The sequence below is a fragment of the Tachysurus fulvidraco genome, chromosome 21 (assembly GCF_022655615.1).
Source record: "Tachysurus fulvidraco isolate hzauxx_2018 chromosome 21, HZAU_PFXX_2.0, whole genome shotgun sequence".
In the NCBI taxonomy this organism is placed as follows: domain Eukaryota; kingdom Metazoa; phylum Chordata; class Actinopteri; order Siluriformes; family Bagridae; genus Tachysurus; species Tachysurus fulvidraco.
The window spans coordinates 7,107,857-7,134,039 of record NC_062538.1 but is presented as its reverse complement, the minus strand read 5'-3'; the positions used below and the strand labels follow the sequence as shown (position 1 = coordinate 7,134,039).

General features: G+C 38.7%; 3 protein-coding genes across 5 annotated transcripts; 1 reads left to right on the top strand and 2 right to left on the bottom strand.

Annotated features, from left to right (window-relative positions):
• Nucleotides 1-1,541: 1,541 nt before the first annotated feature.
• Nucleotides 1,542-8,171, top strand: nlrc3l1 (NLR family, CARD domain containing 3-like 1). 3 transcript variants are annotated; one of them, XM_047805720.1, is made up of 6 exons: nt 1,542-1,658; nt 2,320-2,531; nt 3,240-3,425; nt 3,532-3,628; nt 4,745-4,988; nt 5,753-8,171. In XM_047805720.1, the coding sequence occupies exons 2-6, from the start codon at nt 2,380-2,382 to the stop codon at nt 7,291-7,293; spliced, it is 2,220 nt and encodes a 739-aa protein (XP_047661676.1). In that variant the 5' UTR covers nt 1,542-1,658; nt 2,320-2,379; the 3' UTR covers nt 7,294-8,171. The 3 variants fall into 3 exon arrangements, with proteins under 3 accessions (XP_047661676.1, XP_047661675.1, XP_047661677.1); XM_047805719.1 differs by lacking the exon at nt 1,542-1,658 and adding an exon at nt 1,833-1,917; XM_047805721.1 differs by lacking the exon at nt 1,542-1,658 and adding an exon at nt 1,873-1,917 and having other exon boundaries at nt 2,341-2,531.
• Nucleotides 8,172-8,748: 577 nt separating this feature from the next.
• Nucleotides 8,749-10,365, bottom strand: mrps12 (mitochondrial ribosomal protein S12). Its single transcript, XM_027158070.2, has 3 exons — nt 10,207-10,365; nt 9,971-10,029; nt 8,749-9,311 (listed from the first exon to the last, which is right to left on the bottom strand). The coding sequence occupies exons 2-3, from the start codon at nt 10,017-10,019 to the stop codon at nt 8,929-8,931; spliced, it is 432 nt and encodes a 143-aa protein (XP_027013871.1). The 5' UTR covers nt 10,020-10,029; nt 10,207-10,365; the 3' UTR covers nt 8,749-8,928.
• Nucleotides 10,366-12,911: 2,546 nt separating this feature from the next.
• npas4b (neuronal PAS domain protein 4b) lies at nt 12,912-17,016 on the bottom strand. Its single transcript, XM_027148045.2, has 8 exons — nt 16,602-17,016; nt 16,136-16,299; nt 15,885-15,987; nt 15,498-15,789; nt 15,295-15,404; nt 15,042-15,177; nt 13,461-14,944; nt 12,912-13,370 (listed from the first exon to the last, which is right to left on the bottom strand). The coding sequence occupies exons 1-8, from the start codon at nt 16,774-16,776 to the stop codon at nt 13,345-13,347; spliced, it is 2,490 nt and encodes an 829-aa protein (XP_027003846.2). The 5' UTR covers nt 16,777-17,016; the 3' UTR covers nt 12,912-13,344.
• Between the last annotated feature and the right edge of the window lie 9,167 nt (nt 17,017-26,183).

Genomic DNA, 26,183 nt, shown 5'->3' with positions numbered 1-26,183 from the left:
CAGACGTAGTCATGGTTGAGTTTTTATTTTTTAAGTAACTGGTAAAAAATAATTATAGGCTTTGTAATATTAATCCTAGCCAATCTGGTTGCTGAGTTTTGTTTTATTTTTTACTTTGTATTGTTGCACAGCTGTCACATCATGCTGGTTCAAGCATATGCTGGGAAGAATTTAGTGTGGATTATCGACAACAAAGAATTAAAAGTAGCGACATGCCTTCATCTTTAATGTGCATTCTTCTACAGGAAATCCTTCTATCAGTTCAGTTGAGTATTCAAAGGAACCAGTTTAATTGTGTCTGGAGTGTCAGATATACTGAATATCTACAGCTTATGAGGAGGGGTTTAGTGTGTGTGTGTGTGTGTGTTGGTAACAGATGTTTTGATCTTTGCTAGTGTCTGAGTATTGAAAAATTGAAGAAAGGCTTTTGAGGAGAAAGGGATTGTGAGGAATGAAAGAGTTCAAGACCTGTGCCCCTAATCAGTCTTTCACTATTCCACCATCTGTGGGGTGTGTGTGTGTGTGTGTGTGTGTGTCTCAGTGTGAGTGAGTGTGTGTGTGTGTGTGTGTGTGTGTGTGTGTGTGTGTGTGTGTGTGTGTGTGTGTGTGTGTGTGAGTGAAGTGATTCAGACTCAAAGTTCTTAAGTGATCATGATAAACCTTAATGCAATGTTCAGATGCTGAAGCTAAAAATAAATAAATAAATAAGCAAATAAATAAATAAATAAATAAATAAATAATACATGCTACAATTATTTAATCAAAGATAGAAATAAAATGATGATTCTACAACATTGCTTTCAGTTGTTTTATTTATTTAGTTACACTATAATACAATGAAGTATATGTATAGTGATACTTGTGTAATAATAACATAATTATATTATTAAATTGCACATACTGATGTAAAGGGCACAGGTTTTGAAGCACTAGAATGAATAAAATAAAATAAAATAATGTTACTGCTGTCACTGCTGTTAGATAATTGAATAAATGTGTATCTGTGCTGGTGTTCTTAATAAAGTGCTCAGTGAGGGTATAATAAGATTATATATTTCCCAAGGCAATGAACAATTTGGACCTCATAGAGGACAGAAATTTCTGTGTTTTCTTGTAAGTGAGAACATCCAAGTTTCCTAAGGGAAAATGGATATAAGAAGTAACTGATAAGACATTACTATAGTTTTATACTCTTACACTTGAGCTACAGCCAGTTTACTAGCTTTTGCTAAATACTCTGTATAGGGTTTATAATTCATATAAGTTATAATTAATATAAGTTATAGTCTAATTTTAATCTTGAAAGTTATGAAAGTAAGAGTTCTGGCTTGCTTAACAATTGATAACTTTAGACAATAAGCACAACATGAATACTACAAGTCCCAGTGATTTTCAGCTATAAATATTATAAACATGTACAGAAGGGGGCGGTGATGTTCCAAAGAAGTTTAAATTGGCATAAAGCAGAGAAGAAGAACAAAGACGTCCGCCTGCGTACTTGTGTTGCCAAGTTGTCGTAAATTCCCCTCAGAATGTAACTGGAAAAGTTTTAATGGGCTGCTGTCATGATCACGTGTCCTCTCTGAAAGCTCCCTTTATGTGGGTTGGAATTAAGAAGCCTTTGGAATTATATCAAACTTAATAGCAGGAAAAAAATAGTTGAGTAATTGTGCATTTTTGTTTTGCTTATTATTTTGGCATAGTTATACTTCACTTGTGTTATTTAAATGCAATACAAGCACTCATAATAAATTACTTTTTCTCTCCAAATTCATAAACATATTGAATAGATAGCAGTCATTGGCTCTGTATTTTAATTCCCTTCGTGTTAAATGCAGAGGTTGATGTTTGAAATGGGTTGTTTTGTGTATAATATCTGGCAACCCTGTAGTCTAAAACCGAAAGTTGTCAGCTCAGGTACTGTGAATTATACACGATTTATTATTGATAATTACTTTGAATTATACTATTTATATCTTGTACAGTTATTTTTGCGGTAGGACATTTAGTAAAACGAGGGTTGTAGAGGACTAAAATCGGCTGAATCGAACTAGTTTTACATTGACAGCTTGTTAGAAAAAAAACAAAAAAACAGGTTTGTGAGTATTTTTGAGAGAATTAAATATAGTAAAGCGTCCAGTTTGTTATATGGAAATATTTATGTGCCAAATTTGACCGTATAAAACCGACAGAATGTTATGTAATATTGGTGTCTGTTGTTACCCGGAAGTGAAAAAGCTCGTTGTGAGTGACAGGAGACCGGAGAGTTGACACCATGTTTATTTACTGTTCTTTTCTGTCCACAAACTATTCCTTCAGCTCTCATTGTGACCCATTAAGGTGCTGTACAGTTCAGACAAGCTGACACAGTGTTTTAAAATGGATGATGAAGACGCGATGTCTGATAACAGCGTCCCCTTCGGCTACGGAGCGTCAGCATACGGCAGTGAGGGGGAGGAGGAGGAGGAAGATGTCGCAGTCCACAGAGAGTCTGCGCTCAGACATATGGAGTGGGACACAGCAGCAGAAAGGTACATCATTACAACAGTGCTGATAACTACACCAGTCAATAATGCAAGGACAAAAACCTCCCAATATCCTCCCAGTTTGTACAGGGGTGTGAAAAAGTATTGGCCCCCTTCCTGATTTTATATTGTCACACTTTGTTTCAGATCATCAAACAAACCTTCTACCAATATAACCATCTCCCTACTCTCTACATGTCCAAACCATCTCAGTCTAGTCTCTCTGTCCTTGTCCCCAAAACAGACAACCTGAGCTGTCCCTCTGATGTGCTTGTCTCTAATCATGTCCATCCTCATCACTCCTAAAGAGAACCTTAACATCCTCATCTGCTACCTCCATCTTTGCCTCATGTCCTTTCCTCACTGCTACAGTCTCGAACCCATACACCACACCTGCGCTCAATAATGTCTTGTACATCTTTCCTTTGATTCTTGCTGACACTCTTCTGTCACACAACACTCCTGACACTTTTCTCCACCCACTCCAACACACCTTTACTCACCTCTTCACCTCTTTTTCCACACTCCCCTTCACACTGGACGCTTTACCAACAAATATTTAAACTCCTGCACCTTCTTGACTTCAGCCCCTGTAATCTCACTGTTTTACCTCCCTCCCTCTCTTTCCCACACACGTATTCTGTCCTGGAATTCATTCCTGGAAAACATCTGAGGTTTGGATGGTATCATGCTTTGTTTTCCTTTATTTCACAGCTATGACGTTGCACGAGCTGCATCACCTGCCCCCAGTTATGACTCAATGTGCAGCGATGATGGTATAGGAGCACAGGCTGAAAGTCGGTGTAAAATTCAGCTGTACAGAAAGGACTCTTCAGGATCAAGCTGCTGCTCTTCTTCCAGTGATGAGAAGCCAAACGAAGAGCCTAAAGAAGAAGAAATGTGAGGGCACCTGTTTGGCTTTGTACATGTAAATTGTATGCTCTTCTTCTTGTGCAGTCTATTCCAGCATATAGCTAATATATATGTACATATTTTTTAAACCCAGGATGCAAGAAATTCCAACCCCATCTTTAAAGCCAGAGTTATTAATTGATCCTAATGAGAAGCGACATCCTGCCCTGACTGTTGATTTCGCCTTTAAGGTGAGAGTCGTCTCTTCACAGCTCACGATATCTTGGTGAACTTTTACTGTTATACAGTATTGTTATTCAGCAATAGACACACTGTAGAGGTCTGGGGTAATTAAATACCGCCCCAAAAACATTATGTGAATTTGAGAACATAAAAAATTTGATTAAGATCAGAAACATATGAAGATTTAATCCACAGTAAAAAAAAAATACAATACACTGATATTACTTTTCATTAGTGATCTGCAGAAACTGTGCCACACATAAAAGCAAAAACTTGATGGCACTTTATCACAAGAGTTTTCTCTTCATTCACAGAATCAGCATTGCTTTTAAGTACTAAAGTTTCAATTTAGTTAAACGAGGTAAAGGTGATTCATTAAATACATTTCAGTGTGTCATGACATTTATCTATAAAAGCAGTCACAGTGTGTGAACAAAGGAGACACGCAAAACACAAGCAGCACCGCTTTATATTAATGACATGCAGAAAATGTTAAATACCGACGGACAAAGCTTACTTTGTGTTAGAAGTGAATGTAATTACTAGATGCTCTGCACTGCAGAAACTTTATATCCATATACAATAAATAAATATATGTGGAATAGGTGCCTCTGTGGGGACAGACAAAAGCAGTTTGGCAAACATGGATTTATTAAAAAAATAAAATAAAAATCAACAGACACAGGAAAACTCCAGTGAGGAACTAAGCGACTAAAATACAAAACAAGGTAAAACAGAGAACACGTTTTAACAACAAAGCACCAACAACAAGGACTCAGCCAACAACACACACAAGACAACAGGTATAAATTGGGGAGGTAATTACTGAAACATAAGGGAACTGTGCACAGAGGCAGGTAAGTGCTGGGCAAACACGTGAGAGCAGAAAACAAAGACACGTGGCACAGGATCTAAACAAACGCCTGCTGGAACTTCCCCCTGGTGTTCCAGCAGGGAATTGTCTGAGCATTCATGACCCATGGTTTCATGTTGTTGTACTGCATCGTTAAACCCTTAACTATCTTGCATTTCAGAATTAATTTACCTTTATACGTCCAAATGATCGGACAGTCTCAGCTCCATGGCGCTGCCATTTGCCTGATAAATCCGTGTTCTTTTTTCAGGTCCTTCAGAGCAGCTTGAAGCAGCTTAGAGAAGAGCATTTTATGCGCTTTAAGAGAATCCTGTGGGAGCGTTACCCAGAGTATTTTCGAGATCAGCTTAGCAACTTGGACATTATAGATCTGGTGGATAAAATGTTGGAGATCTGTGGATTAGAAGTTTCTCTGAAGATCACACTGAATGTGCTCCTGAATGACATGAAATGTAAATACATCGCTGAGCAACTGCAGGGAATGTGCAAGAGGAGTAAGTATATAAATACTAATGAGATAATCCGATCTCTGTCAGGTGACATCAAAACAGATGGACATTTTCATGATAATTTAGAAAACAAAAGGTTCTGGTGTGGGTGCAGGTTTTCATTCTAACCAAGCAGAAGCCACATCTGATTCCACCTGTTTAATCAGTTGTTCTTGGCTTTAAGTAAACTCTGGTGTGGCTTCTGCTTGGTTGGAATGAAAACCTGCACCCACACCGGCCCTTTGTGGCTAAGATTGGACACCGCTTAGAGTAAGCGCCAAAGTAACCTCACTGTATCTCCTTACTTTATAGTTAGATAATGTCATTTTGTAATATTTGTAAAAAGATATGTAGATATCATCATTTCATTCTAGCAAACGGATTATATTTAAAATCTAAATATGCTCCAGTTAGTGTTAGTTAGTTTTATAAAAGCCACACCCACTAAAGACACACGATTGCTTGTACAAAACAGGCAACATGATCGACTGACAAGTAGCAACACCTCTTTGACCTGATTGGTCAGCTATTAGTGGTCCACATCAGCTTTTTTTTTTTTCCATAGCCTGGTGTAATACAAAAACTAAAGTCTCACCTCAGAGCAGATATTTTAATAATGGTGCTATATTTTGACTTAAAAACCTTGACTTTAATGATAATGCTGATACCAGTTATAAACCAGTGTGTTTTAGCTTCTCTAATATTCTGTAGCCGCTATATGATCCTCGTCTGACTTTTGTTTTTATCAAATTTTTCTTTCTCCTCTACAGATGAAGTCCGCTACGAGTTGAAAAAGAAACTGAGACGGTTGTATGAGCATGTTTCTGAAGACCTGAGCCAGCAAACCCTTTTCGAGGACGTGTGCACAGAGCTGTATTTTACAGACGGTGGCAATGCTGCAGTGAACAGCGAGCACGAGTACAGACAGATACAGGAGCTGCACGAGGACGCCCGCAGCAAAAACAACCCACTTTCCCTCACCGATATATTTAATCCTAAGGATGTTGAGAGGAGGCACATAAGGACAGTTATAACTAAAGGAAGTCCAGGGACTGGTAAATCATTTCTAGTTCAGAAGTTTATCTTAGACTGGGTGGAAGGCAGATCACACCAAGACATCTTCTTTCTGCTGCCTCTGCCGTTCAAAGAGCTGAACCAGATGACAGGGGAAACGGTAAGCTTTATGGAATTAATCTGCAAACTCTATCCAGAGATGAAAGAAGTAGATACCCTGGAGTTCGAAGGCTGCCAGGTGATGTTCATCTGTGACGGCTTGGACGAGTACGCTACCCCCGTTAACTTTCGCAGCACTGCGTATTGGTGTGATCACAACGAGCCAGCAAATACCAACGTTTTAATCACCAACCTGATCAGGGGCAACATGCTGTACTCCGCCTACATGTGGGTGACCAGTCGGCCCGTAGCCATCAACCAGATTCCTGCAGAATGCATCCACCAATTAATAGAGGTTCGTGGGTTTTCACATGAACAGAGAGAAGCCTACTTCAGGAAGACTATCCCTGACAAGGAGCTTGCAGAAAGAGTCGTTGCTTACATCAAATCTTGCAAGACGCTCTATATTATGTGCTATTTGCCAATGTTCTGCACAGTCGTGCGCAAATTGCTTGAAAAGGATCTCCAAAGTGGAGAACGCCCCAAAGGTCTTACTCAATTCTACACCAAACTGCTACTCCTGCATATAAACAAGAGATGCCAGAAACTACTGTCACAAGACCCAGAATTCTTCTTGAAGCTTGGGAACATGGCCTTCCAGCTACTTGAGAAGGGTGTGTTCACGATCGAGAAAGACCTCTGGGATAAATTTACTCTGAGAGCTGAAGATGCCGTGGTAACCGCAGGCCTGTGCACTCAGTTCTATCGTGAGACATTTATGATGTATCAGGAGAAAGTGGACTGCTTCATTCATCCAACAGTGCAGGACTACCTAGCGGCTCTTTACGTCTTCCTTTCTTTCAAGAAACACAAGAAGAACGTTCTGGATAGTACAAAGAGGAAAGGGTTCCCAGTTTTTAAAGGGGATCTTGAACTATACAAGAGTGCTGTTGATAAAGTTTTACACTCCAACAATGGCAACTATGACCTGTTTCTGCAGTTTCTCTTGGGCATGTCAAAAGAGACCAACCAGGAGCTGCTTAGCATCTTGTCTTGCAACACAAAGACTAAGCAGGAGGCTCGGGAAGAGACGGCAATCTACATAAAAAAAATGTACAGGGAGTATCCTGAGAGAAAAGAATACCTTCAGAGATGCTTAGATGAAGTTTTGTCCACATCCACAACGACACTGTACTGATTTTGACGACAGAGAACAGATCGTGTCTCCTTGGTGTCTCTTGTTTCTTTAACGTAGCACATTATGATCCTGTAAATGTACAGAATTATCGGAAAATACTTATTGAACATCTGGTGCTGTGCAGTTTGCAGTTTTCTCACCACAGGCAGACATAACATGGCATTTGCATGGCTGTTGTGATTGTAGAGCAGCCTTACATGTTTTTAAGCCCCCTTACATTTCCAGCATTCAGCAGTCAATTTCATTCAGATCTACTTACATGTATCTCATTTGTACAACAGAGCTGTGGTTCACACTCAACCTTTGTGGTAAACTTTTCACAACGTCTTAAACACTGAGCTGTTATTTCCCACACAACCTTTGGCTTGGTTGTTAAAATGTGAAAATTTCCACCAACTGGAAATAACTGGAAGGCTGCAGTCAGAAAGTGACGGATAAAATAACACCTGAAACATGTTTCTTTACTTGCACCTTCTTCTTTTTTCCTTTCCTTGCTTCTCAGCTCCTTACTCCTGATAACCGAGGACAGGAGGAAATGAAAAAACATTAAACGACTTAAGAATTTAAGCATCACTTTAATCTGAATCGGCTCTTGTAAGTAAATTGTCTTATTGAGGACACTTGAAAGCAGGATACTGATAAAAACCATCATTGCACATTACACGCTTAAATATTGATGTTTTAGTCTAAACAAGATTCTATTCCTCACCTGACTTTAGGTTTAACAGTAATATATACATATATATTACTTGATTTATCCATGGATGTTTATTTATACTGTTCCAGTGTGTGCTTCTTATTGTGTTTATTTTTTTTTTAGAAAAGATGTGAAATATAATAATGTATACCTAAATGAGACACACTAAAATAAAAATTACTTTTGCAAACCAATCATTTGTATGTCCTTCACCCAGAATCCTCCTTTCTCCTCAGAGTGCATCTTTTTTTTTTTTTTTAAAGAAAAAATACTTTCGGTCTGATTGATTTCTGAGTCACAGGCTGAAGGAACTACTACAAAAAAAAAAAAGAAAAAAAAAAGTGTTTTTTACACCGGACACAAAGGATCTGTGATCAGAGTTAAAAATGCATGCTGAGCAATGTTTCTTAATGGTTCAAATGTGCTAAATACTAAACGAAATAAACATGTTATATTTTATTGTTTTGATATTTAAAACTCTTTTTATTCACAGCCAGTTTCAGAAGTGAGAAATTACAGGATCATGATATTTAAGTGAAAATGAGTATTAAACTTCCTCAATTAAAATTCCACCTAGACAGATTTGCACCCAATTTTTTTGTAATTGGTAACAATTTATATGATGAGACTCACTGTACAGAGTTCAAACAGGGATTAGTGTTCATAATTTATGACCAAATGAAATACAAGATCATGTTTAAAGAAAAACTATAAATAAAATATTCAACAAATAATCCTCTGCATACAGACACTTCCAATTGTTTGGGTTTGTTTGGTTTATTTTGTGGAAACAGACAATGAGAACATTTATAAATTCAAAATGAAATTGGTCAAGAACAGAGATGCTCTGTTATTGTAATTAAATACAATAAACAATTATGAGAAGAAGAAAAAAAAAACGACAAAAAGAGTGGACAGTCTCGATCTGGTTGAAGGTGTCAATGTTTCTTCTTCACGACATGAGCACAGTCATATTTGCCCCTGACTACTGTGAGCTTGACACCTGGCAGATCCTGTGTCCTACCTCCTTGCACCAATACAACATTGTGCTCCTGGAGATTGTGTCCTTCACCTGGAATAAACACCACTGCCTCCTTACCGTTGGAGAGACGAACTCGTGCACATTTGCGATTGGCAGAGTTGGGCTTTTTGGGTTTCCTGATCATGGTCTTCAGGACTACGGCCTTCAGCTGAGGTCGACCGAATGTGGCACCAAGCTTTTTGGGCGGTGGGGATGGTTTGCCCTGGCGATGCATCTGATTGAGTGTAGCCATGGTCCTGCTTAAGAGAGGTCCAGACCAGGGGAACACACACTGGGAGGCTGTAAGATTAACATAATAAACATGGAACATTTGTTTATATTCCTCATGAATAGTGATTTATCTATAGAGAATTTTTCTCGGTTGTTAATCAGATAATCATATTAGCATGTGACAGCTTGGGTTAATGGCTCGCACTTAAACAAACACAACGTTTACTATTTTAAATGTTACAGTTTTTATACAAAACTGTGCGTTCTTGCTGAAAGAGAAGACCATGTAGTGTATAGAAACAATCGTGCTCTAGATCTGTCTGAGATACCAACATTCAGCCACATGCTGTTAAATCATGAAAAAATTAATAAGGAAGAAACTCAAAAGAAAAAATACACCAAAAACCTGTGTTTGCTGCACTGAAAGCACACACAGATTATAGATCTTATTTAATTGGTCTATTATTTAGACACAAATACATCATCAGCTTTTTAAATAACTCTCTCAAAAACTATAAATTTAAGACAAAGAATAGTCTCTAAAACTACTCATTTTGTATTTACTGTCATATTTGTGTCCAGAACTTTAGGGAACAGGAATAAAAAGCTCTGAAACATGTGACATGGTATTTGCGCAGTTTGTTTAATACGTTGAAAGCACTAACTCAGAAGAAAGCAAAATATGGTTTAACACATTTGGCTATAATTAATATTCCATATTATATCACCTTGCAGGATTGAAGACAGCATCGGCCTCAGATTCCCAAGTAAAGCCATATTGATCAGGCTGCAGGCAAAAACAACACAAAGTACAAGCTATTCAAGTGACTCATTACATGATGCATGAGGAAAAAAAGGTTAATTAACTAAAATGGTCAGAATATCAGCAAACAACAGTTACTTAATGATACTATACTGTTTTATTTGTTGTTGTTTGTTTTTTCTTACAGAGGACACGACATACCTCCTGATAGTCTGTCAAACCCGTAAATTTAACACTTTACTTTCTCTTAGAGTGGAGATCAGGACCTTGGAAGAAATGTTGACCTCTTGCTGCGTTTATGTTCATGCCATCATCGTCGCCATCTTAGAAGTGACGTCACCGAGCACGTTTCTCTATTTCTTCTTGTCTTTGACGAAGCGAAAAGTCCACACTGACTTCTAGAGGACTTGTATGAAACTGCACCAAACAACTGAATAGTGAACATGCACCATCACAGTAATTCTGATAATAGTGGTGACATTTAAGTAATTACATTTCTAACAAGAACTGAAGACAAAACCATGCATTCAGTGCTCTAATGTGTTTTTTGGAAGTAATTTGATAATGCAATTCCAGCTGTTATGCTTCCTTTTTTATGTTTTTTCCAGCTCCTGCATCCAACTCTTGCATTACCAGCTGTATTGTTCTATTATAGCAAGATAGATAGATAGATAGATAGATAGATAGATAGATAGATAGATAGATAGATAGATAGATAGATAGATAGATAGATAGATAGATAGATAGATTTAAGTAATTTAACTTCATACATGAAACAGAATCCAGGCTCTGATGAAGTAAACGTTTCAAATCTTTCCTTTTGCTTTCTTGCTGCAGGTATTCTAATACAGGTTAAATACAGGCTACTAAAAATTAGACATTGTTTCTAAATTGTATTGTTTATTAGTAGAAACAGTGTGTGCCAGAACGAATGAAACACCAGGACAAATGAAAACGTGCCTTCAGGTAATTTCAGTAACTGTGTAATCATGATAGTCATGATGGATCAGGACATTATTCTGGGATGGAACTATCACATGTCACCATGTACACACACAAATTACACACTATTCCACACACAGGCGCAATTGTGTATGCCCGTTTACCTACTGGTATGTTTTGGGCTTATGGGAAGATACCAGAGAAGGACTCTATTTGGTCCCTGCAGCTGTAAGAAGATAATGGAACCATCTAAACCACTACATATTTACTATATTTGATTATTTTTGCTATTGTAAACACTTTTATCGATATTTTGAGGTTTAATCACAGTCACGTAAATTGGTGTGCATGAAACTGATGCAGAAGGTATACAATGTCCTACAGCCGAAATGTGTCCTGTGTAGTTCATGCTGTTAGCCACCAGGTGTCAAGCTGGGGACAGACATGTATTCACAATCCATTGTATTATGAATGGGTGCAATTAAAGAAGACAATTTAGATTTTAAATGGAACTTCAGAGATTCACAGACTAACAAATCCTGGTTTAGTATGTTTCATGATTTGTCTGTATTTCCTCGATATAGATCTTTTTATTGCACTGATATTATGGTATTATTACTTAACGACTGTTTAAAATTACTGATATTGTGTTTATGGCATTTTGCAGCATACAAATATCTTAAAGAGATTTGTTTTCTCTTGCACAGTCATTATAAGTGGGCTTGTATATGGGCTTTTTGTGTGGCTGTTGCTGGAGGATGCTCAACCAGAGGGTGATAAACACAGGAACGGAGCAAAGGAGTGGAGAGCGAGGGATGGATGCAAGGGGTGAGGGTGAGTCATAAGAAAAGAGGGGACTAATGAATGAGCACGCACAGATGTGTGAAAGAGGGAGGATGAAAAGAATTGTGGCTGACTGATTGCAGGAGTGGGAGGAAATCGAGAGGAGCAAGCGAGCATCTAAAGTCCTTGTAGGCCTCCAAACCTCATCGCTCTTTTTAATTCCTCTTTTCAAACCTGTCTATTTTGGTTCCTCTTCAGCACTGAAAGGCTATTGCTCTCACAAGGACAGGAAGATGAGACAAAGCGTGAGAAAGTGTGGTTGTGGTGGTGGTGGGCAATGGGAGGATGCGGACGAGCATGGTGATATTTTGGGGTATGAGTAGGAGTAGGTAGGTCGCTGGTATGATGGACACTCTTAATGGACAGGAACTAAACTGAATAAAGTTGACATGTTATCAGGGCCATGGAGGTGGAACCTGTATGTGTAGGATCTAAAATGCCTCAGCAACAGGAGAGAAAATGGAGCTAGAGACGTTTCAAGGCATAGGCTGACAGGGAAAGTGAGAGGGAGGCAGGAAAAGCCATATAGGGTATAATCATGCACCATGTAGGCTGAGTGAATGAGTATAGGGTGCGTCTGTGTGGTTTTTTTTTTTATGCGTGTGTGTGTGTGTGTGTGTGTGTGTGTGTGTGTGTGTGTGTGTGTGTGTGTGTGTGTGTGTGTGTGTGTGAGAGAGAGAGAGAGAGAGAGAGAGAGAGAGAGAGAGAGAGAGAGAGAGAGAGAGAGAGAGAGAGAGTTTGTTGGAGTGGGAAGCTTATTGTCTCCACCATGCCTTGAGTCAAGAGCACACATCAGGAAAATAGCAAGCGCCTCATCATGTGCGTCAGTCAGCAGCTCTCAGGTCCATGAAACCATGGAGACACACAAAAAGGCTCTAAATGAAAAGCAGGAAGTAAAAAAAAAACAATAGTCTTGTTGAAGGCAGTATTAATGAACTCATGGACACTGATGATCCTTGCTTTGATAAATATGCATTTAATTAAATTGACTGCAGTATATTGTTTCTGCATTTTTTTTTTACAGACATTATGTTTTAGCTCAAAAACAAGACAACCATGAAAGGTAATGAGATCTTTATTATCATTGATAACATTTTGACAGAATAAAATATTTTCATCGTTTTATATCATTGCACAAACACAAACATTACTTGTAAACAACATCAAAGAATAATAAATAATAAGAGTTTGGGAATCAATCCTCTACTTTGCTGTAGACAACTCTACATTGGTGTATGGGTGCAATAGAACCGATACAATTAGTTTCAATATTCTTCAATATTATCTTTGTGTAAAACACAGTCTTCACTATAAGTGAATACCAAAGTGGCACTTTGTAAAATTGCCATTGCAAGAATACATTTAATTAGTTTTTTCTCAAAATGACAGTCCATGAATACAAGTGCTCATATGACATTCATTTTGTTAAAGTTCAAACACAAAATAAACATTTTTCTGTTTTAAAATGTCTTTTTTAAGTATAATCATTCATATAATCTGCAAAAATATGAAACTCTGACAATATGTCATACTTAATTAAGTCACAGACTTATTTTAGAACATGTGATCACTGGTTCCATCTGAAAGAGAAAAGACATAAAGAAACAGGTTAGAATATTTAAGTCACATTTCTGTCTTTGAATAAATCAACAACATTCACTGATTCTCACCTTGATAGAAGTGCTGCGGTGACTCTTGAAAGGAGAGTTGATACAACTCAGGTTGTTGCCTCAAGGCAGGATTAATCGAGGCAGCTGCCTCAAACATGGGTTCCATGTTGACCAGCTCCTCCAGAAGGGACTGGTCACAGGGTAGACCAGGGGTGGGATCATTTTCTGGAGCAGGGGTAGACTGTGGGGAGGCTGAGAGAGTGATCTCATCATCCATTATGCTCTCTGTTGAAGCCCTTCCCTCATCTTGTGCCCCTGACTCCAGCGACCTTCCCCCAACCGTGCTGGTACAGTGCGTCGACTGGACGCTACAGAGGTGCTGCACACCAAATACGGCCTCCTCCTGAATGTATCCCGAGGAGCATGTGCTCACTTGGTCAGGAGGAGTATGCTCAGTAGAGGAGTGAGAATGAGGACATGGGGAAGGGGAAGAGAAATAAGGAGCTGGCAGAGGGTTAGCAATTTTTTCCTCTTTTTCATCGTGATATTCTCCATAGCACATGGTGGGGGGAAAATCAGTTGTCAGAGGTTTAGAGGTTTGTTCTGGTATGATCGGGGAGGAGTGATCTTTCCAGAAGCACTCAGCAACTGAACTGAGATATTGAGCTAATAGCGAGATCTCAATTTTCTCCCTTTCATCATTAGCTTGCTGAGAGAAAAAACCTGGACAGCGCTGTTCAGTAGGAGAAGCCTCTGGGGTCAGGAGGCCCTCGGGTGGACCATGATGGATGGAATGAGGGACATCTACATACAGAGGCCCTCTAATCTCTGGTAATGTCATAAGGGCACATTCATCATTGACTGGGCTATCTGGGGTAGGGGGTAACTTCTCATATAGTGCTCTGCTGCAGTGCTGTGCAGATAATGTCACTCCTATGTCTGTTGAGTGGGATGTTCGGTGATTGGCTGAGTGCAAGGTTGAGTGGGTGACTGTGCTGGACAAATCTGGTTTAAAGAAATCTTCTCCAAATATAAAATGACCTCCTCCAAGTCTTGGAGTATATGGGGGTGACTCCTCCATGCTGTGTGGTTTGGACATACAGAGATTGGAAAGAGGTGCAAGAGGCACAGGGGTTTGGGTAGCTGGGAATGCCATATTGGTCATGACATTCAGAGAGGAATGAGGAGTAGGGTCTGATCTTGTGGAAAACTTTGTACTCTCTGGTAAGCATAACTGTTGGCTTCCATGTTGTTGAGAAAAGTCATTTTTGTCTAGGGGGAAGTTTGGACATGGACCAGAGCCCAGTGGCAAACCTGTGTGAAGTGTGGAAGTGCTGGGCAGTTCCTCAGAGGAGCTGCGTCCAGAGACAGTAAAGCTAAAGTCAAATGACTGAGCAGACAAGCCACTACTACTGGGGGTAAAGACTTGCTCTGGGCTAGACAGGGGATGAGAGAATTGTTGTGTCAATCCCTCCTGGTACAGGAGATCCAGCTGATTTTGCTCAGAGTTTAGCTGCTGACGGACAGACCATGCTTCAGATTCACTATAGGATGCAAGAAGACAAGAAAGGTGTATTAGAATTTTACACATCACAAAATTAAACATATAAGAAGGGTATTAAGGTTCATAAAGGGTAGTACCTAATGACATAGTTCTGGCATGCAATGGGATGTTCTCCAGACTGGAGCTGAAGGACCATGTAAAGCCAGACCCATGAATGGTCAGCTGCCTCCACTTGAACCACCATTTCCACCTGCTTCTGTCCTCCTTCACGCACTAGAATGGAATAAAGGAAAAGGTTACTGATACCACTCCGTTAATCTTTTGATGCTATCACAAGTAACTCCAAGTCATACAGTGGCTGTATTTGTAATATGAGTACATAAAACTCACAGAGGGCACAGTGCTGTGAAGAGGCATGAGAGAGATCTCGAGGATGTAGCAGACTGTACCAAGAGCGAGAGCGTAGTGTGTCCACATCATAGCCCAAATAGACACTGACACTGCCATGAAACAAAAAACAGTAATTTCTATTTACCTTTGCTTTTGGTTAATAATCACAGTGCCAATGTGTGCAGAATCATTTAAACACTCACCATTCTTGGGCTGTCTGTATTTTCATATCATGGCTGTGCTGGGAGTGGAAGGAGGTCAGCTGAAAAGCTTGCTCAGCTGGTGGGGTAGGGAGTGGGTTCCTGGTACTGGCAAGGTTTGATGCCTGGAGCTCCAGAGGTGAACAGAAACACACCCACACTGCATTGGAGGTCCAGTAAGATGATGTGTGGTAGGGCAACGGGAGACAGCGTGTTCGCACCAAAGTCACCTTGTTACCAGAACCTTGTCTTCTTACAAACTTTGAAGTGTTGAAGCGACAGCGAAAGAGGCGCTCTAAAAAGGCACACATATATAGAGAGAGATTATGAATGAATATCTTGGGCATGATGTTCAAATACAGCTGGAATGACTCAAGCATTTCCTTTTACCTGTGTCAGGTGGAGTAACTGCAACAAGATTGCTCCTCATGACAAAGTGATCTGCTGGATCAATGATGTCATAGACACTGTCACTCTGAGAGACTAGATCTACCTGTGATCATGAAAAAAGATATACATTTAAAAATAATGTAATTTACAAAGAAAACCTGAGTAATACTTGTTAAGCAATACAGTACCACCTAAAACCCCAAATCCCTAGGAAAATAATTCTAAATATAAATATACTTCATATATCTCACCATTGAGTGCCCAAGGTGTTCAGTGACATTGTCGGACAAATATAGGAGTTTGCCTTCGCTTGTCACCAAGAGGAGAAATCCTGGTAAGGTGTTCATCAGCTCAGAGAGTTCAGGAATGGACACGAAGCTTGGGCTCACATCCTGGATTCCGGCTGTGCTTATGTCTAGACAGAAGAAGAGACTAATTTAATATTAACCAGCCACTAAAGCTCTAATTTTGAAGGAAATAAAAGAATGAAACCCCTAACTCTAACTTTTGTGAAAACGATTATAATATAAAGAAACCTAAAGCTGGTCCAAAAACAAAAACAGCAAACTCAGTTAACAGAACTGTGAACATCAGCACCACGGACAGCAACTTCAATAACATGTTATTCTCGGAGTGAATGTAATTCCATTATTACACTGAACATTAATGAACATCGCTGATTTAAAAAGAATCTTTCTGTTAAAAAGCATTACCTACCTTGGGAAAAAAAGACGGATTTTCTTGTGTACATGCAAGCAAGGGACATGATGTGCAGGTAAGAAAGGCGAGCTTTGTCTGCGTCCGAGATGGGCAGCAGGTCTTTCAGTTTGCGGATCTCGGCATTGATCTGATCTCTCCGCGCTTTCGATGCGCCTTTCGTGGAGCGATACATTTTTCCCGACTGGAGCTACAGGTGTTCTTAGTCTCACCGTCGACGAGTGACAGGAATCTAGCGCTGGTTCAGGGACAGGCTTTAAATGTTAAAGCGCCTATTTAATCATTGGGGCAACTGTTTTGAAGCGAAGAGTAGCAGGATAAAGAAAATCAAAACTTCAAGAGACAATCATTGTTTTAGAATTCTCGCCTTTCTGGGTAGGTAAATATTATTTAGAGATAAATAAAATAAAATAATTCTTCTCAGCTGGTGTGTCGGTTCTGATGGAAATTCCGCATCCAGGCCCTTTATATAGAGAAAGAGTCTTAGAGAAGGAGCGACGGAGGCGTGCACTGACACATCGGAATCAATATCCTCATGTGTCTCTGCATCTCCTACATTCACTCCCTGATGATGACGTGAGAGGACGATGGGAACCCCTTCAACGCACATAGCCCGATATGGACAAAAAAATAAGGCCGCATGAGGCGGAGACAGTGGATTTATCTGTCTGTCCGTCCGTGTTTTTATATAACTCTAAGATCTGAGGACCATGACAGAGCGGAGGTTAACTCTCAGTCTGGACGGATGGGTACGTAGAGAGACTTGTAGCGAAATGTACAGTAGGTTTTTGGATATGTACAAAATAAATGGACACATTTAAGGTTTTTTCATTATATATGGAGGGACATATATGACATATATTAAGTGTTTTATATAATCCATGTGGATGGTTGTGAAGTTTTAGGTTTATATGTCCATATGAAAGGACATAGTGGGTTTAGAATTTTCTGTCAATATGGAGGGACATGTACAGTATGGTATGCTCAATTTCTTTTCAGATGGAGGGTACACATTTTTTTCAACACGAATTTAATATTAATTAATAATGAATAATGAATCAGTAGATTTCCAACTCCTCTGTGCTACATCAAGCGGACAGGTAGTAAACTGGTAGGTGGTGGTAGGCTCACGATGGTAGGCTCACGATGTTCAGCAACCATGTCTACCAATCACCACGCACACCTACCCATCACACACACTCATACAAACACACACTCACATACACACACACACACACACACACACACACACACACACACACACACACACACACACACACACACACACACACACACACACACACACACACACAGCTAAATCATAAACAATAAACCACAATACACTATGATTTTATGAGTGGATCCCCCGCACACACCGTGTTGCATTTATTTAGCTTTTAATAAACTAGCGAAGGTCATGATAGTACAGTCAAATGAAAAATTTACATCAACCAAAGCCCCAAAACCCAATTATAACTAGAAATGGTATGATTTTAACAATCGGAGCTCAGATTTGTGAGTTAATGCCTATAAATCGAAGTTTCCAGTCTTAGGGAATGAATACATTCCTGTGTTATTCTCTTTAATCATTTCTAAAAGCTATCCTTTTTAGATCTTTTAAGAAGTTCTTAAATACAGAGGCATGATTCAGCCTAACTATGCTGCCTAACATCACTTCATCTGTGTGAATGTGTGACATGTTTAAATGTTTTCTTGTATAACCAAACATGTGAGGGACATGCACACACAAAATGAAGGACACTGTTTTCATATCGTTTCAATCGTTTTGTTGCTGTATATATTTAAATCAAGAGAAGCATAGTCCTCACTTTGCTCCTTAAAGGAAAAATAATTTCTGTTGCTTGGCAACTCTCCCACTCAAACGCTAAGATAGCACAACATGGACAATGTTGCTGAACCTGATGGTCTCCTGCCTCCTTTCTCTAGCTAGTTAGGTTTTCAGTGTGTGGCTGGATTCCAGATAGCTACGGTGTTATTGTTTGTAGTATCAACATACACCACAACTGGAACTTGAATTTGGTCAAAAAGATTTTGATAATTTTCTGTAACAGCAGATAAGTCAGTAGTCCTGGCTGTGATTTAAATCATAGGTTCATATGAATGTGCTCACTCTAATATGCATTGTTTCTGTAATAATTGGAATAATGTATTTGGCCGGCACACAACGTAATCTATTGGCAAACACATCTTAGAAAATGTGTTGTTATTTTATAAAGAAAGAATATATTAGCAAAAAAAAAATAACAATATAGTTATAATAAAGCATTAGCGACTGAATTAAGAATTTATGTAAAGGAGGCTTCAGTGTTGGCCAATTTTGTCACTAAATTTGTTTTAAACTTTCACACACACTCATGCACATATACACATATAAACATAAGTGGAATAAAATACTTCAGGGCATGTTTTCAGTCTAGTAACAGAATTAGCATTGATCAGTTTCCTCTAATTTCCTTTTCCACTTACAGCAAAACAGCTAACATATATTATAATCCAGCTTGTACGAAACTTGACACTATAACTTTACCAACTTTAGGAAAACAGACTGTGGTCTGTGGTCAGTTGTGGTAGTACTGTGTGACACTTCATCACTTCCATGAGCTGTACTGTCTGCTCTCAGTATGCTGCTTGGTGCTAAATGAGCTGTTCTCTCAAGTCTTTTAACTGCATTTAGGTGTGAAAGAGAACGTGTGACTCAGAAATATGTGTCTGTGTATGCGAATGTGAGAATGCATGCATGTTGAACGTGTGCTTGCCGATTGAATATATATGTGTTTATGTGCATGAGTGTGTGTGAAAGTTTAAAACACACACACACACACACACACACACACACACACACACACACACACACACACACACACACACACACACACACACACACACACACACAATGATTAGATGAGTGGAGCGAACGCCTCCACATTTCCCTCCTCCCTCCATCCTTCTGTTCACAAAGCATGTGCAGCCTGCAACCTTGTGCATGTTCTTTCTTTTCTTTCTCCCGCTCTCTTCTTAGAGGTGTAGGACTATTTTTAGTTTTCAGCACAAAAGACTTCTTTGAATTTACCTGTTTTCATAAAAATCTATCTAAATAAAGAATGTAAGAACCGAGGGAGAGAGAGGGGGGGAGAGAGAGAGAGAGAGAGAGAGAGCGCAGCATCTGCAGAGAGTAACTTTTCACTTGAGAGCAAAGCTAACTAGGCAATTCAGTAAGTTTGCTGTAAAGTATTAAAGGTATGTGTTTTGAGCTATTAGACATAGTCTCTAACATTTCCTTGTCTGAAGTTGATGTAATTCTGTATTAGATGTTCTTTCTTTTTGTATTTTTGTAGTTTGATTTTCAGTGTATTTCTGCACCTCCATTATTTCCACTAATACTGCCTCAGCTTGTCATTTTCCTTCCCGCAATTTTGTCCATTATTGATCAAATAACAGCATGCTTGACCCCACTCACTGTAATGACCATGTAATGAATGGAGGAAAATAAAAGAGCCGGTGCATAAAAAGGGTATAAAGGTAATGACATCTGAAGTAAGGTTGACGTATGGCTGGACATCCGCTAGGCCTTGACATGAAAACTTTTCTGGCTCCTCGGAGGGCTTGGCAATGGGGGACAATGAGTCACTGACAACTGCCACCCTGACCCCTTAGCTCCCACCTGAGGCTTTTTGTTGTTTATTACGTGGGTGGTGTGGCCATCTGCTGAAAACAAAATGGCGGTGGGTGGGCTTCCTTAGCTGATGCAGGCTCCCAGAATATGAGTAATGTCTATAATACATCATACGTGCATTGCATGACCACTTTCTGCACAAGCTGCATGGCTTTGTAGCAGTGTCTTAAAAATATAGTTCAGCAAATTTTAACAACCTTCAGTTTTTAAAAGGTGTATCTACTTGGCTTTCAATCATGCGTGTCAATGTAGATAGCTTCCCATCATCACTAGCATTCAGGTGTTCTGGCCTCTGCACCATGTGTATGTGCATGTGTATACATAAGTGTGTGTGTGTGTGTGTGTGTGTGTGTGTGTGTGTGTGTGTGTGTGTGTGTGTGTGTGTGTGTGTGTGTGTGTGTTTGGGTCTATGGAGAAAACATTATAGGAAGAGGTTTGTATGCATTTGTTTAGGTTTCCAACAAGATTGCTGACTACGACAGTTGTCCCCATTTAAATGACTACACTACATGACACAATGTGTATGAAGCAGCTAAAAAAACTATATATTTGTTAAATATTTGGAGCGAGTTGAAATTGACAATATGGGCTTGATAAATGAAATAACAAAAAAAAAGGAACTGACAACTAACATCTGGAGATCATGAGTTCACATCTAGACAAGCCATCTGTTGGCAAACATGGCTGTACGTTATGGCTGGGAAAGCTGGCCTACCCTGTCTCTCTCTACACTGTCAATCACAGTGACATTAGCCAATCACAATAATGTGTGAGGTGTCAGACTTTATCTTTGTAGAAGAGGATATGTTGGATTCATGATTCTTAGAGGAAGCACATGTTTGCTCCAACTTCCTACAGTGGTATTTGTGTGATAGGGGAGAGTTCTCAAATGGGTGGGAACTGGCATGACCAAACTGGGGAGAAAAAACATGATATTATAAACACATGTTTACAGTACAATACAAAATGCAGTGATATTTAAAAATCTATACATTTTCTTTATTTGTTCAAAAGTATGTGAAAACTTGATGTGAAACCAATTAGTATTAGAAGGACAAATTTCCCCATGTATCGCAGGATAAACCCTGTCTTGTTGCCTTTCCACTCGATAATTGTCGTTTGCTTCTGGAGGGAGCAGTTGATACTTGACTATGCGGCCATGGCAACAGAAATACAGTATCTTAGTAACAAAATATGTTCATTGTGAGAGATGGGAGGAGAGATTTTAATAGCACAACAGGGATGCTGTACTGAACTTTGTGCAGTACTGAACCTTTTCAAGCAAGGAACAGAATGTAACACTGTAGTGCTGGGGCAAAAGGTAGTAACACTCTTTTTATCCCCACATTTTGAGTCAGTCCGGAAGCATCTTTCTCAGCACAAGAATATAACAGAGGACCTTTAGATCAGTACAATTGACTTTCCTTGTTCTCCATCGAACAGGATTTTGATCATTCATTTTTAATTTGTGGTTTTGGACTTTGTTCTTCATTGTGGATTGGACATTTGTATTTTGTATCATTGCAACAACAGTTACAATTTTTAAAGTTTTTTAAGGATTTTATTTAATGTCCAAGACATTAAGGCCATGATTGACGGTCCTGATATGTTTCTATGCAACTACAGGTTTTTCTTAGAAACAAGAAAGCTGAATGGATCATGTGAAAGTAATCTTCACATTAAAGTAAACTTGAATTGAATCTCTAAATCAAAGGTAGGTCATATCTACGTCAAAGGTAGGTCATATCTAAGTCAAAGGTAGGTCATATCTAAGTCAAAGGTAGGTCATATCTAAGTCAAAAGTAGGTCATATCTATGTCAAAGGTAGGTCATATCTACTCTAAACTGGGAACTGGGAATATATGGTCATGGGAGAGGGACTGAGAGTATTTAATTGAATTCAAACCCCTGAACCAATTTGCATGAGGAATATTTAATACAAAATACAGTGGACAGGCAGTTATCCAATCAGCCATTTGTGTGGTAGAATCACAGTTCTTAAGTTCAAGAGCTTTAGATAATATTGATATCAAAATTTCAAAGTTCAGAATGGGTGACAATAGTCATCTCAGTGACAGATGGGCTGGATTGAGTATTTTAAAAACTCTTGGTATTTTGACTCACAATAGTCTCTACAGTTTACAGAACGGTGAGAAATACCGGAAACACTTTCAATGTAATAATATCTTTAAACATTTTGGAGCCTAATATATTTTTTGTAATAGCTAGTTAAAAATAAATCAAATCAACAGCCTAAAAAAAACAAGTAAAAATCCTAAATAATCCTGACTTGAATTGTATCTTTATATGTCCTGTGTGTGTGTGTGTGTGTGTGTGTGTGTGTGTGTGTGTGTGTGTGTGTGTGTGTGTGTGTGTGTGTGTGTGTGTGTGTGTGAGCCTTTCTCAACAATAGACTGGTACACTGCCATGCTGCTGGTTACAGAAATAGGATCAAGCAAATTCAGAAGGAAGTTACCGGAAGGGCGAAGTGACACCATTTACAATTACACAAGTACATGACAGCCTTTTCTTCGGCCACCCCGTAATCACTGCAGTCACTGTCAGAGATTAGTTCATCATTCATTGCTGTCAGAGGTAGTTCATTCATGATGTTTCCAAAAGACTGACAGTGATGTGCTGTATGAGGAGGTGGAGAGGAAATTACTGTGTCTCTGACCCGGCCTCTGTATTCTCACAAAAATAGACAGTGATACCCTTGTTTTAACATTTCAGATACCATTTTTAACATTTACCTCTAAATACGGAATCATGAGTGACATTTTTGCAATTCGTGCCTTTTATGTTGCTTGTTTGTCTTCCTAGTTGTTGTTTTTCATCATAAATAATGATAAGTGCTTATGTAATGACTATTGCATTAAAACAAACCAGCCACTGACGTAGTGTCATGAGTCAATTGAATGAAGGGATTCTCCTACTGCATGTTATCGTAGCAAATCATTTTGAACTAAAAAAGTTTCTAAACAAAATACTCAATAAACAGGAGACTGAAGATGCCATAATAAATAAATAAATAAATCAACAATCACTCACTCAATCAAAAATACAGAAAGGGCAGCCAAGGAGAGTGAATTGAAGGTCTGAAGGTTTGCTTTACCCTGTAAGTCACATGTCCGCTACCTCCCACCTACTTCCATCTGCTGCTCTACCCACAAGGCCTCTGTTGTACCAGCACTGGCCAATGAGTGAGGTCATCTACTCCAAGCTGGAGACTGTAACCACTACTACAATAATTATAATGCACACACACACACACACACACACACACACACACACACACACACACACACACACACACACACACACACACACACACACATAGTGTGAGTGTGTGTGGTGCTTTGAGATAATATATTAGCTGCAGCAATAGAGGGAACACCTTATTGTCATCACTACAGGTATGAAAAACCTTAAATCCACCCAACAGCAGTCCTGGGGTCAGCTAATGATCAGCTGATGAACATCTTCCTAATTTCATGTGTCAAATAATGTAGCAGAATTTACACACACATTTACACATTCACATACTTTATGTTTCAGCACCTAATTCACAGCAATGATGGCCATCAGTGGTCCATCTCCTTTCATGGGAGTAGAGAGGGCTAACAAAATACCACCAATATATCTACATATCTACAATACCATATATATTTACAAGCACCAAGAATTTATTGATCTGTGTGTAATTCAAGCTGCTTTGTATACGTGGCTTAACATCTTAACATCTCACATATTAAAACCATTTGAGTCTAATTAGTATGAAGGTTTTTTTTCTTACTATTAATAATCTATGATAGCAGCTCTGAAAGTAGTGCTGCCTGTAAGGAAAAACACAGGTTTATAATATTGCACATTCTCCCAGGTTCACATTAACCCACGTTCACTCTACTCTTCGGGAAAGGCTTTCCACTAGATTTTGCAATGTGGTTCGAGGAATTCTGAGCATTCAGCCACAAGAGCATTACTGGGGTCAGACACTGATGGCCTGGTGTGCAGCCAGTGTTCAGATTCATCTCAAAGATGTTCAGTGGGATGTGTGGGCAGCATGTATCAACCATGTCTGGGATCACGCTTTGTACACAGGAGTACCGTCATGTAAGAATGTCAAAACGCTACAGCATACAAAACCATTTCAGACAATTGTGTTCTTTTAAGTTTATGACAACAGTTTGGTGAAGGCTAACATATGGATGTGATGGTCAGGTATCCACATACTTTTGGCCATATAGTACACAGTATGTCATCCGTTCTACTGTACTCATTAATGAATGTGTATTGTGGAGACCTAAATCTAAATCTAAATATGAAGTGATTTCATTTCACAAAGGAGGTTTCTATAAGAAGACATTTATGAATCATTTAAGGGAGAGGTCTCCAGTGTCTGAGCTTTGTAACATTCAGTTTGCATTCGGTTTGTAACAGTACGTTTTGTGACACTGTCAATGAAAGTCTTCAGGATGGTGGACTCCTTGCCTGTTTCTTAGTAATATGACATGCTGTGTTTCTTTTTTCCTCCTAACTTCAAAAGAGTGAGAAAATAGAGGCTGGTAAGAGAACTTGATTAGCACATTTTGCACAACATAACTTAAATAGATACAAAGCTAAATGTTATATTGTTTATTAATAATTAAATTACATTTAATTTAATACATAATAATTTTACACCACTTCATCTATAATTATTGTCCTACAACAGTATGGAACATCCTGTCCTGTTTTATTCTTAACACAGCCTAACCTCTAATTCAGTCATTAATTAATTCCTTCCTAACCTCTAATAAAACCTTGAATAAAGCAGATATTCTTTCAGTCAGCTTCGGTGGGTATTCATTTGATTTCTCTTGTGAGAGAAAAATAGCACAAAACATCATCCAGTTTCCTTCAAAACATTCAACAAAAGCTGCTATTTTAAAAATGTACAGCACTCAAAGAATTTTAATTATCACTCGTACCATTTAAATGCCGCATTTATCTTATAGTGAATCTGGACATAAACTGAGTTTTAAACGCAGCTGTCATTAGTTATTAAAGATGGTTTACACTGCAACATACTAACAAAAATTATTCAAATTTCTGTGGTATATTTACCCGCCCTGTTTTCTTTTCAATGGACTCCTGAAAATCATCTCTCTGTTATCATGTTATTCCTCTAAAAATGAGTCTCACGTTTGTTCAACAGCTTGTGTTTGTGTTACACTGTCACCCTGTGGAGACTGCTGATTAGTGCAATCAATGTATAGGAACACAGATAGATACACATACACATAGATAACTTATGCACAAACATCAGGCTATATGTGATGCTAAAAATGAAATCCTTTTAGACTTGAAGATTCATTAAAATGTGAAAACGGTCACTTCGAATCTCATCGCTAACTGTGAGTTATATCTCGTTAAATTTATGATTCTTATTAGTCAGAAAGGCGGAACAGTGTGGCCCTGACAAAAATGAGATTAGATCATAATAACTACTAACTTAGATAGTAAACAAAATTTGAATGGTGAACATAATTTAAGTCTAATGATCAACAGTTTTGCAATTTAATAAAGAAAATGTGTAAAAGTAAGTACTTTTTATTATTATTATTATTATTATTATTATTATTATTGTTATTATTATTATTTTTTATTTTATTTTTTTAATGAAAGATATATACAAAACAGAACATTACTTGCTTATCATCTGTTGATCAGAAACATGCCCCAAGTTTAAAAGAAAAATGTGAATATGTGAATGCAGGGTATGAAGCATCAGTGTTGGTGTGGTGTTTGACATATTCAATGCCACAGTCAGCCAAAACCAGGAGACCAATGATGCTCTGTGACTGAGAGAGATGTTACTCTCTCTCCGTCAATCAGAGTTTCAGCTG

What these genes read in the sequence shown, in the direction of transcription:
- nlrc3l1 (XM_047805720.1), top strand. Translation starts at nt 2,380, where the DNA reads ATGGATGATGAAGACGCGATGTCTGATAACAGCGTCCCCTTCGGCTAC. An exon ending in GAGCCTAAAGAAGAAGAAAT is followed by an intron (nt 3,426 to 3,531) that starts GTGAGGGCACCT and finishes TTTTAAACCCAG; the next exon opens with GATGCAAGAAATTCCAACCC. An exon ending in CTGTTGATTTCGCCTTTAAG is followed by an intron (nt 3,629 to 4,744) that starts GTGAGAGTCGTC and finishes TTCTTTTTTCAG; the next exon opens with GTCCTTCAGAGCAGCTTGAA.
- mrps12 (XM_027158070.2), bottom strand. Translation starts at nt 10,019, where the DNA reads ATGGCTTTACTTGGGAATCTGAGGCCGATGCTGTCTTCAATCCTGCAA. An exon ending in GCTGTCTTCAATCCTGCAAG is followed by an intron (nt 9,312 to 9,970) that starts GTGATATAATAT and finishes TTAATCTTACAG; the next exon opens with CCTCCCAGTGTGTGTTCCCC.
- npas4b (XM_027148045.2), bottom strand. Translation starts at nt 16,776, where the DNA reads ATGTATCGCTCCACGAAAGGCGCATCGAAAGCGCGGAGAGATCAGATC. An exon ending in AACACCTTGGGCACTCAATG is followed by an intron (nt 15,988 to 16,135) that starts GTGAGATATATG and finishes TCATGATCACAG; the next exon opens with GTAGATCTAGTCTCTCAGAG. An exon ending in AGTTACTCCACCTGACACAG is followed by an intron (nt 15,790 to 15,884) that starts GTAAAAGGAAAT and finishes GTGCCTTTTTAG; the next exon opens with AGCGCCTCTTTCGCTGTCGC.